This window comes from Haemaphysalis longicornis, unplaced genomic scaffold (assembly GCF_048455015.1).
Source record: "Haemaphysalis longicornis isolate Haplotype H1 unplaced genomic scaffold, Haemaphysalis longicornis Haplotype H1 scaffold_3, whole genome shotgun sequence".
Lineage (NCBI taxonomy): Eukaryota > Metazoa > Arthropoda > Arachnida > Ixodida > Ixodidae > Haemaphysalis > Haemaphysalis longicornis.
In genome coordinates this window covers 27,495,795-27,507,985 of record NW_027526335.1, presented here as the reverse complement: position 1 = coordinate 27,507,985, position 12,191 = coordinate 27,495,795, and the positions used below count along the sequence as shown (strand labels likewise).

The following is a 12,191-nucleotide window of genomic DNA, read 5'->3' as shown; positions in this document are numbered from 1 at the left end:
GAGGGCTTTCCGCTGTTGGGTATGAAAGCAAGAAGAGCAGATGCATTTCCAAGGTAACTAAGTTATACTCGCTCTCCCCGTGCATCCCTTTGGTTTTCTTGCTCAACTTTTTCGCTGCCTAAGTTACGTGTTGAATGTCTCTGCAAGTCACGCTTCGACATTTATTTATTTATTTATTTATTTATTTATTTATTTGTTTATTTATTTATTTATTTATTTATTTATTTATTTATTTATTTATTTATTTATTTATTTATTTATTTATTTATTTATTTATTTATTTATTTATTTATTTATTTATTTATTTAATAAATCAATACTACAGCCCAATAGCCCAAGAAGGAGGGGTACATACATTACAAAGGAACATCTTGCGTAGATACATTGAGCAAAATATACACAGGACGATCCACGACATCAATAATATTAGATAAACAAAAGGCAGATCAAGAGGCACAACAATGTGTCGTAACAGTCTCTAAATAGTAGAAGAGGATTATAGCGAAAAGTTTCGCAGGGAAAAGTGCTTTAAGGGACCAAACGGAAGCAGATATCTTAGTTTAAACGCTGGAAGCAGAACGCTACAGATAGCAGGTCGCCTACAGGGGATACGATCTTCTCTCTTTTTCCTGCAGCCAAATGCGGCTTTTAATTTCTGCCCTAAATTCGGCGCCCCAGCGACCCATGGTGAATCTGCGTTTCCCAGTCTGGCGGAAATGCGGACGTCATTGGTCGAGGCCAGCGTGCCAACCCTCAGCTCAACCACCCCAGCCTCTGGGGCCGCCGCTACAAGTTTGGGTATGTGCGTCCCCTGGTCGCAGATGATCCAGTCGCACGAAGGCGGCACGTACTCGGATTTCACGGTTGAATTCGCGGCGATGTGTACATTACGTATTTTCCCGTTGGCTGCTCCCTATCGGTATACCTCTTCAGCAAAACAACTTCATGTCCCTATGCTGATACACGGCGCCATTAAAAAAATAAAAACCCTATTCGTTTAAAATACAAACGCGAAGCTTTTTCTCATGCAACCTAAGCCATATTCCAAAATCCGAACCGTTGCTACCTTGTCGGAATGGCGCTGTCAGACAGATGCCGGATTCATAACGCGAGGGACCCAGGTTCCGACTCTGACGACGGGAAGCGTTTTCTTTTTTTTTTTTTTTTTTTTTTGGGGGGGGGGGGAAACCCATCATCACCATGTGCCCTCCCATTGCGTAAAGATGGCTTTCCTGCAATTCGTTACGTAGCGACGTCGAACGACATCAGTGAGGAATATACTCGGCTACAACTCAAGAACGACACCACCTCATCTAGTGTATCACTTCGCCAAAGCGCCGGACCCGTGACGTCAGTGCGCGCGCGTTTTGAAAGGGGTTTGCTATGAATGCGTGATATCGTCTGCCTTGTCTCACGCAGTTTGTTTGTCGTCACTGGAGTCGTTTATAAGTATATTAAGTCCAAAAAATCACGGGAACGGCTCACGCCATGTTCAAAATATTCCCAGTAACGCCCTACTTGCGCCGCGCGGAGAAACATCCGGCTACGGTGATAAGGCACATCGGCAACTTCCGGTGCCGTTCTTAAGTTGTCACCGAGTATAGCAAGCTTCACTAAAAATTGACCACGCACATGCATGCTCCTTGCAGGCGGGAGCACCCCATCCAGCATGGCGAGCGGTGGTTTTTTGGGCGCTCCCAACACCACAACGGCTTTTGGTAGGGGCGCATCCACGTTTGGCTCCACTGGTATTGTGACCGCGCCAACCTTCGGCACAACGGGCGACACCGTGGGTGCCCCCGACACGAGGGGACTGCTTGGCACCAACACGGCTGCCAAGCCTCCTGGCTTCGGATTCGGCTCCACAAACACCTCGACAACCTTCGGAGGTTCGTTGCCTGTGTTAACTCTGCGGCACTGTTTACAGAGACTGCACGAGGGATGTTCCTAATCTCCGGCAGCCCCTGCCACGTAACAGCCCCCCTTTCCCATTTCGTTTTCAACTCTTAATTCCTTCCCTCTGCCGCCGCCTCCTTTTTTTTTTTTTGCCCTCTCACTCACTATTTCTCCTTTTCCATCCTCCTCTCATCCTCTATCCCTTCTCTCCTTCCTTCTCCCTTTCTCGCCTTCCTCCTAACGTCCCTCTATCACTCCACAACCCCTTCCCAGTGTTGCGACGTTGTCATCCCACCGCTGACAACCCGTTGCTGCATCCGGGGAGGTGTACCCGAGCCGATCTCCGTCGCCTCTGACATGCGCGTGGCAGCGTGGTGAAGCGAGCGGCCAGCCAATGTTGCTGCCTCGAAGAAGACCAGAAGCCGTAGGCAAAAGTAGCTTGTTTACTTCATGGCGAGAGATGAGCCGAAGACAAAGAACAATGCCCCGACGTGCGAGCTTACAGGGCTCGAGCAGAGTGACAGCATTGATTCACTGCTGAAATAGGAATGAACTACAGCGCTTGGGGGGGGGGAGGTCTTAAGCACACTGTTGCCACACATAGGACTCCGATTCCTAAATTGGCGAATACCAATTCGGTTGTTTTAAGAGGTATTACAAAATGCGAAAGGAGCGACTGGATCTGAGAAATAGCGATTATAAAAGTTCCCTCAGCGGTCTCGCAGCTCTCAAACTCATTAAAATAACTAGTTTAAATTGGTATAAATGGGAATCACTAAGCTCACACGCCAAATTGTTTCGGTGTCTACGCTTGTGTCGCGCGGTGGTGTAGTCCCGAGCTAGCACATTGGGATGGCTAGGCCCAAAGCGCTAACGGTCAAAACAAGCGTTCCCTCTAGATTGTGCACCCGACACGAACGGCATAGACACACACACAACACTCTTTCCAGAGTTCGTGAGCAGTCGGTATTAGCGGCGCACGCTGAGTCCGAGAGAGGGGAGGGAGGAGGTCTCCGCAACGGACGCGGGGCTTCCGCGTCCTTCGGAAGTCGAAGCGTGATCGTCTGCCAGCGCCGAAGTTTGAACCACGCCGATGGCGAAGCGCCGGCGACCCAGACATGTAGCGACGCGTTTAGCTCCGTCGACTGCAAGCGTGAGTCACCGACAGGGAGGCCTGCTTGAAAGGCGCACGTAAAGGAGGCTTCGCCACACTGCCTAGGAGTGTTGCGGCGGGCTGATTCGTAACACCTCGGCCTATTTCCATCTTCACTTTTGTTTGTCTATACCACTTTTTGTTGTGTCCCCGTAATGAGTGTGCTTGTGGGATGTGGGAATGGGACCGGGATCTGCTGTGTGTCTCGTGGGCTGAATCGTCCAGGTGATGTCGTTGGTGTCTGGCTTCTAACGAAGTGTCCCGGACACTTTAGTCTTAGAAAGGGGACACACTTCGGAAGTGCACTCTGGCTTTGTCAGGGTCGGGTTTGTGGGGCTTCATGACACTTCATGACACCTGGACACTTCGTAAACATCATGGATACTTCATGACATCCGTGATCGTGCAGACGTCGGCCCGAGGGGAAGGGGGGGGGGGGGGTGCCCGGAGGAATGCCCTAAATGCTGCTGCGATGAAGCCGTCGTGTACTGGTTGTTACATGCGATTTGGTATTCAAGATTTGGTTGTATCTTGCACTGAACCATTCAGCATTGTCATTTGCTGTCTGACGCCTGTGATGCACGCTGCAGGAGACTACCCGTTTTGATTTTGAACCTTGGCGCCATTCAACATGCGGTAGTGATGTTCTAATGCGCATGACGTACATGCGGTAAAGGTGTTCTTTGTATTCCGTTTCGACCAAAGTTTTTGCTGCCAGATGCGTGAATACGTGCGACCTTGATCTCCAATTTCAGGGGGCTTCTCCACTACGAGCACGCGTACGATTGGCTCCTTCGCAGGAGCCAGATCACGACCTACCAGGGGCGCCGCTGGAACTTGGGGTGTGCCCTCCACCGACAGATCTTCCTACCCTTACTTCGGCTTTGCGACCGCAGCCACTGCAAACCCCCTGGAACCACGTAAGGGCTTCGTACACTTGAGTACATGCGATGAAAATTTCAAGCCTGTGCTGCACTTGGCGCACAGTCCACCGAAAATTTCTCAGTCAGCTAGTGCTGTGACCACCCTTTTAAGCACCCCCCACCCCTTCTGGAAATGAGTTGTAACAAAGAAAGTATTATGAGAAATAAAAGGCGTTCGTTAACAGTTGAAAACATTCCAGAAGCCAACTTTTCCTCGTAGTAGTAGAATTTAGGGAAAACAACGGTGGGGCGTGCGCGGTTCGCTTTACAGGTACCATGAAAACAAAGTACAATTTTGCTTTATTAACACTGCCAGTTCACGCCTTACTATAGGTTTGTTCGAGGGGAACTTCTTTGCTGCCACAAGTGCTGAAATACGAATTCAGAAAATGGATTTCCAATTGCCCGTTTCCTGCTCCATAACAATAATTGACAGGGGCTATGTAACGTACTTGCGGCAGCAGCCAATAATGGACACTCACAACACAGCTCGACCCCAGAAGTAAGATACCGGGTGTTTATAATGGCGGAGTAATCCCTGCAGTCTCATCAGGGATAACCCCGCGTCGCGTAACGGTGAAGTATTCGTTCTTGCTTGGTGCGCTGAAATTGATTGAAAGGTGAACGTCAGCTCATCCGAATCCTCCTTAGCGCCTTCTAAAAAACGTCTCTCTCTCTCTCTCTCTCTCTCTCTCTCTCTCTCTCTCTCTCTCTCTCTCTCTCTCTCTCTCTCTCTCTCTCTCTCTCTCTCTCTCTCTCTCTCTCTCTCTCTCTCTCTCTCTCTCTCTCTCTCTCTCTCTCTCTCTCTCTCTCTCTCTCTCTCCCCTCAAAAAATTGCCTGATGTTTCTTCAGCAACAAAAACGTATTTCGGGCCAGGAACGAAGTGCAAGACACCAAGGTCTAAGGGTTAGTGCTTCTAAAGTAAGGAAAGCTTTATTTTGCCCTTATAACCCCTTTAAAGCGACCCTAGCTGCAACACCTCTCCCAACTTTTTTCCATATCTGAAATATTTTCAGAACATAGTCCAAACCCGCATTGTGTAGTTAAAATAAGAGGTCGCAGAGTTCCTCAGCCAAAAATTAGAGCTCAACACCAATCAGACAATTTTGAACCTTCCTCGAAAGATGTTACTCTTGTTTCCGGCCTCGGCGTTATCCGCGCGCTCTAATTACGCCATTCAAGCGGTGTTGCGTACATCGGTCGGCTTGCCTTTCCGCTGCAGCAATGAACGCATTCGAAAATGGCTTCAAACAAAAACGGCAGCAAAAGCAAATGAGTAGCTGGAAGGCGTCTGCGATGAGCCAATCCAGCACTGCCGCTCTGTGCTGCCGATAAATACTGCTTGAGCAGTGCGTTCGGGCACGAACGAAAGCGCAAAAGCGTTTATAGAAAGCGTTGCAGGAAGCCTCTACGCTTTCCAGAATAAAGTAGCCTCGCTGCGAATTTTCATCACCACTGCCTAGTGTCGTTGCTGCGTCTACGTCATCATTAGCAATTTTCCCGCTTTTCTGTCCCCCTCCTCCTGGGTAGCGTGCCGGCCCAGGTACCGCTCCATCCTGGTAATGTGCAGGTCACGGGTTACTGACGGGTGAACCGCTCGCCCATGGTGGGTGGCGAGGTCACTGCTCGGTCGTCACTGGTGACGTAGATCGCTGATTGGCCACTCCTGGTGGGTAACGTGACCCCTAGTCCAGCACCAACTAGCGAGTGCACGTCTACCAACCTGCAACCTTCACGATTTATCTGGGTGACAGACAGAGGCCAAGTGTCAGCATTTCGCCCACGGAAGACTTCGCCGCGGCGGTAGACGTACCTGTATTTTCGCACAATTTCGAATTTGGGGGTTTAGCGCGCCAAAGCTGCGCCTGTGCTACGAGGTGAGCCGTAGTGGAGGGCTCCGGATGAGTTTAGATTACCTGGGAGTCTTTAACGAGCGGCGAAATGTGGGCACACGGGCGGTTTTTTTTTCCCGCCATTTCGTTCGTGCGCGCTTGCGGGCAGTCGGCGGGTTCTGCGTGAACGGGGGAACGAGCGGGACTCCAAGTGTCGATTTTCGTTCCCCGCAGGGTCGTCTGCGTTCTCCCGACATGGAACCCCCGAGCAGTCCTCCACCACGGAGGACATTTGCGCCATCTGCTTGGGTCGTTGTCGGGACAAAGCGTTCGTGCACGGGTGCTTTCACGCCTTCTGCTTCTCCTGCATCGTCAGATGGACCAGGATCAAACCGATATGCCCCGTCTGCAATCAGCGCTTCCCAGTCATCATCTACGACGTGCGCTCGATGAGAGACTACGACCAATGTTCTGTGTGGGAACTGGGACACCCTTTGTAACACGGACTCGGCAGCGGGGCTGGAGTACACCGACGTTCTGATGACCATCCGTGCACGATTAGGGACCGCTGAGTCGAAAGCAGATAAGATCAAATGACACGCTATGCTGGCAAGGACAAAAAAATTACTAAACTGCGGGGCGCCGATCCCATAATTTTTTTCCCGATGTTCACTCAACAAGTGTTCAGAGGACTGATATTAAAAGAAATTTTGTAACTTAGCCTTCAATGTTCCTGTTGCTTTTTTTTTATTTTTTCATTTTGATATATTGCTCCTATGCAACTTCGTTCGATCGGACTACAGTTGAACCTGCATGTAACGAACCTCTATGTAACGAATTCTTGGATTTAACGAAGTTTTTTCAATTCCCAATTGCCACCAACATTGAAACCCATGTGTTTGTGACATCTATATAATGAAGAAATTGCAACGGTTCACCTTGATGTAACGAATTTGCTACGCTGATGAGGCATTGTTTTTTGCAGTTTTTCTAAAACATCGGCCAAAATGAACTAATTTGGCGAACTTTACCCGCAGCGCAAACTACCGCGCGTTTCATTAGCTGCGATGTTGATTAGGCCTGCCTGACGGCGCCTAGTCGCGAGTCTCTACTTCTATCTGTGGTGTCGGTCCGTCGGTGATGACTTCTGCTGGCTGGAAACGCAAAGTTTTGTCCTTTCAACACAAGCTCGCAATTGTAATGCCGTCTCCGCAGGCGAGAACGAAAAACGTCGCTCCCCCCTCCTCCCCCCCCTCCCGGTATATAGGGTCTCAGAACCATCTCAACAATTTTGAGTGTGGAAAAAGCATCAAGTTCACGAAAAGGCGCCCTTTCAACATAAGTTTGGACCTGGAAACAGGTTAGGGCATCAAAAAGTGTCAAAAGGCATAAGTGATACTTAAGTTGCGTTTTGGAATACGGGGGTAAGTAAACGTGCTTCTTTGGAGTGCCGTGTACGGTGACTAATTTTGTAGGAAAGCAGCTGACTCAAATCACGCAGTTTTTCACTGTGAAATAAATCCTTAAAAGTCAGTTCACCATCACTGATGTCTAGCATATCTGTTTCGTTTCTGCTTCATTTACGCGAGCCTTAACTCGAAGCCTGCATGTAACGAAAACCTGGATGTAACGAAAAATTGCGAATTTTTTTCAACTTCGTTATATCCTAGTTTAACTGTATACATCTTGTTAGATGTTTTACAAAGAAGCTGTTGTAGGCACTATAACAGATGTAAACAAGGGCGTCGGAGATCGACGCCGGCGTTTCTTCGTGGCCAGTACGGAAAACTGATGATGATAATAATTATATAAGTACAATGGTGCCCTCGATGTTCTTGGCTCATACCAACAGAGAGAGAGAGAGAGAGAGAGAGAGAGAGAGAGAGAGAGAGAGAGAGAGAGAGAGAGAGAGAGAGAGAGAGAGAGAGAGAGAGAGAGAGAGAGAGAGAGAGAGAGAGAGAGAACGTTTATTGTGAGAGCGTTTACGGTATTTTTGTAGGAGTGGCTCCCTCTTCACAGGAATCCATGAGCTGATTAGCAGCGGCTGCCCTCTCGGTGAGCAGGAGCTGGTCCGAGAGGCAGGGGCTGGACAGCAGTGTCTCCCACTGCTCTGGGGGATTTGAAATGCGGGGAAGGGGTGGTGGGTGCATGTTTTTTCGACACTCTAGGATGATATATGTTCTTGGCAGTATTTGCATTCTGCTGGATACTGGGTGGGGGATATCCGGTGAAGCCTAATTGGATGCGGGAAGGTGTTGGTTTGTAGGAGTCTAAGTGTTGTTTCTTGAGATTTCGTGAGGTTTGGGTGAGGTAGCGGGAAAGTCCGTCGATAAAGCTTGTAATGTTGTGTTATTTCGTGGTACGTTAGAAAAGGTACAGGTTTCTCCACATCCTCCGAGGCCTGGTCGGCAAGTTCTCGGGCCTTTTGGTGGGCAAATTCGTTGCCCTCCATTGAAGCATGTGCAGGCGTCCATACAATCCTTACTTTTCTGTCAGGCAATTTGGTTGAGAGCATGCGGTGCGTTGCTGGTGCCACCCAACCCGACCTGAAGTTCCTGCACGCTTCCTGGGAGTCTGTTAGGACCACCGTGGCTTCTGTCTGCGTGAGGGCCAGTGCCACCGCTAGCTCCTCCGCTTCTTTGGTTGATGCGGTTAGTACGGTGGCACTGACAAGAAGCTCTGTCTTTGTGGTGACTACCACTGTCTTTGCTCTTCTACCACGGATTGTGGCTGCATCCGTGTAGACCGTTTCCGGGAGGGTGCCGTATTTTTTGTCTAAGGCTTTCGATAGCTTCTCGTCGACCGCTGTGGTGAACCGGGTGCATGTTCTTTGGCAGTGGGTTGGAAAAGATATTATGCCGCCACCGATCAGGAAGCTGCTTGTTCGGCTTCACGTCTGGGGAGCTCCATTTGATTCTGTTCAACAGTTTTTGGCCGGTTTGTGTCATTGCAAGCCGCGCTTTCTGGCTGGAGAGGTGGCCCTCTATGAGCTCGTCCACCGTGTTGTGCAGGCCGATGCGTAGGACCTTATCGGTTGACGCGCTCATGGGGATCCCAAGGGCTTATTGCTTCGTGGCTTTGCGGATTAGGGTGTTAAGTTTTTCCGTATCTGTCTTGGTTAGAGTCATGTAGGGCACTGCGTATGTTAGCCTCGATAGAACGAAGGCCTGGACAAGACGGATGGTATCGTCTTCTTTCATGCCTCGGTGTCTATTTGTGACTCTACGAATCATGTGCACAACTTGTTCGGTCGTTCTGGTCAGGCGCTGGAGCATTATGTTCCATTTTGTATCCGCTTGCACAAAAAGCCCAAGCACCCTGATTGAGCTGCAGGGCGTAATTTTGTGTCCCTGTAAATTTATTTCGATGTTGTCCTTGTCATTTTTAGTGCGACGACGCCGGACCACCAAGAGTTCTGATTTCTGTGGGGAACACTCGAGTCCACTTTCCTCTGCGTACTGCTGTACAGCATCGGCAGCTTGCTGCAGGCAGTCTTGAAGTCTCCCGAGTGAGTCAGTGGCAGTCCAAATTGCTATATCATCTGCGTAGAGCGCATGGCTTAAATTTGGAATACTGTCTAGCCTTGCCGGTAGACCCAGGAGCGCGATGTTAAATAGGAGCGGGGAGAGGACCGAGCCTTGGGGTGTACCTCTACTTCCGAGGGTGATGGGATCTGAGGTGATATCGCCGATTTTGAGTGTGGCTGTGCGATCTGAAAGAAAGTCTACAATGTAGTTGTATGTTCTCTCCCCGCATCCTGTGTTGTTAAGGTTTCGTAGAATTGCCTCGTGTGACACGTTATTAAAAGCCCCTTTGAGGTCGAGCGCTAGTATTGCTCGCGGGGAGTGTCGAGTGGCGGGTGCGAGGATTTCTTCTTTTAGCTGAATCAGCACGTCTTGGGTTCCGAGATGCTTTCGAAACCCAAACATGGTGTCTGGCATTTGCTGGGTTTCATCCAGGTATTGCTGCGTATACGGTTGAGCACAACCCTTTCTATCACCTTTCCCACGCACGATGTGAGGGATATTGGCCGCAAATTATCAATATGAGGGGATTTGCCTGGCTTGGGAATAAATCTTATCTCTGCTGTTTTCCACTGCTTCGGGATCTTGCCTTTAGTCCAAAAGTCGTTAAAATACTCCAACAAGGTCTCGAGAACCTCGTCGTCAAGGTTGGCTAATAGTTTGTAGGAGATGTGATCGGGTCCTGGAGCGCTGTGGCGCTTGTTTTCGGAAATTACAGCCCGGAGTTCGTACAGTTGGAACGGTTTGTCGAGACCTTCATTCGGCTTTCCTGTGTAAGGTAGTGGGTGGTAGCTCTTTTCGGTCTGGAGGTACTTTGTTTCGAGATCCTTGAGGAGCTTATTTGAGTCTCCTTGACATGAATTGATTGTGCGGATCATATGGCGATTGGTTTCCCCCTTGCTGGTTAGAGGTTCAATCAGGTGACGGAGGAGAAACCAAGCCTTTCTGGTGGATAAGGTTCCCTGCAGACCGTCACAAAGTTGAAGCCAATTTTCCTTGCATAACGACAAGGCGTATTCAGCCGCCTGTTTGTTGATTTGAGCGATCTTTTTGCGGAGTTTTTTGTTGTGCCTCTGTCTTTTCCATCTCCTTGTAAGGCTTCACCTGGCTTCCCACAGGTGGAGAAGTCTCGTATCCACGTGGGGTGTTAAATATGTAGTAGCAATCGTTTGGGTGTGGGTTTTGCAATCCTTCATTATTTCAGCGGCCCAATCATCGTAGGACGACCCCGGGTTCTTTTCTCTACTTGCTCGAGTCTTCCGAAACTTGTCCCAATCGTGATTCGGGCAAAACCTATATGGGCTTTATATAGGTGACGTCTTTGACGGTAAGTTTAATGATTTCGTGATCAGAACCAAGACTGACTTGCGTGTTTGTCCAGGCAATGTTGATAGAGCCTGCCAACAGTGACAGGTCAGGGCAAGTATCGCGTTACGTCTTTTGTGCGCTTTTCTCTTCCGAAACGTTCTGATCGGAAGCTGCCTCGAGTCGGAACGTACATTCGCTTTTTTTAGGGGCGAAGCCCCTTTGGGGCTGGGGCTGTTGGCGTCTCCTGTCGTCGTCGTAACCGTCGTCTCATGTAGTCACGGTACTAAAACACCGGGGAAACTCGTTCGTGCCTCGCGCTAGAACGTAACGCGTACTAAAAAAAAAAAAAAAGAAACACCGGGACACTCGTATACGCCTCGCGCTGGAGCGCTTCGTAACGCGTACTGAAGAAGCAATGGAACACTCGTTTACGCCTCTCGCTAGAGAGCTTTGTGCTTCAAAGACAAGAGACTTTTACAGCAAAGCTGTATACCTCTCATGATTGCAAGGAGCAATGTTATAAGGTTAATAAATCTGAGTCTGCGCGGACCGCCGCCGTGTACAGCACAAAAGGCCCGATGGACCATCAGTATCAACAAAACATGCTGTATATTGTTGGAATATTATGGGCGCGCATGTGTTTTCAGCGGTTGCCCTTTCAATGTACTTCCTTTATCTCATGGTGTACCTTTTAATTAATCCAAAGTTCAATCTTTGGATTAATCCAAAGTTTAAACTTTGAACTAATTATCTGGCTGCTCCAATAGACCCTATGCATAATGCGCCCCGCCATCTCACGTCAACTCGGGTAACTAGGTCCGCCATTTTGGTACGGTCGTTTGAAACCGAAACCAATTATCATAACATACAGGGCGGGCATTGACCGCTTTTGGTGATGGACTACAATGCCGGAGCATTGCTTCGTGCCGCAGTGCACGCAATGCGGAAATACCGGTCCAAATGGAGGAAAGGTACGTGGAGTTCCACGCTTTTGAACGAACTTTCTGACGCGAACTATGCCGGCGCGAGCAACCTTTGTGACACGCTGGGCGCGCTGCGCTGGGAGCGAATATTTGTAGTTGGTTCGCTAAGCACGGGATTCCCCAGTCGCTGTCCGGATGAAAAATACAGCTGCGTTGGTGTTCTGTGGTCCCGCCTCTGTATTCTAAACGAAGCCTGAGCGTGCGCCACCTATTCATGCGACTGACAGCGGCGCTCGACCGGGAAAACAGTACCACACGTTGCCAAAATTAGGCTGTTTCTTTACTCGTCCCCGTGGCTCTGCGCCCGCTCCATTTCATTGTTAAATGGTACCGCTTAGCCCCTACACGAGCTTTTTATCTTGCCTAGGGCTGTAAACAAACTTTTCTTGTCGCACTACGTCGTCACGGCGCGGTTGAAAATTTCCTCTGTCGCGGGCGCGCACGGTATGGGAGTGTGTTGTCGGTTTCTTTTACGTTGCATTTACCCGCGTGTCATTGCAGAGGTGGCACACACTTTTTTATGATGATCTAACGGTGGAAAATTCGAGCTTTTGCACTCGGTTCCCGATTT

At 49.3% G+C, this 12,191-nt stretch overlaps 1 protein-coding gene across 1 annotated transcript; it reads left to right on the top strand.

Annotated features, from left to right (window-relative positions):
• Positions 1-583: 583 nt before the first annotated feature.
• On the top strand, positions 584-7,651 carry LOC144174184 (uncharacterized). Its single transcript, XM_077702702.1, has 4 exons — positions 584-798; positions 1,650-1,889; positions 3,805-3,969; positions 6,040-7,651. Exons 1-4 carry the CDS (start codon positions 717-719, stop codon positions 6,303-6,305), a joined length of 753 nt encoding a protein of 250 aa, XP_077558828.1. The 5' UTR covers positions 584-716; the 3' UTR covers positions 6,306-7,651.
• The last annotated feature ends 4,540 nt before the right edge of the window (positions 7,652-12,191 follow it).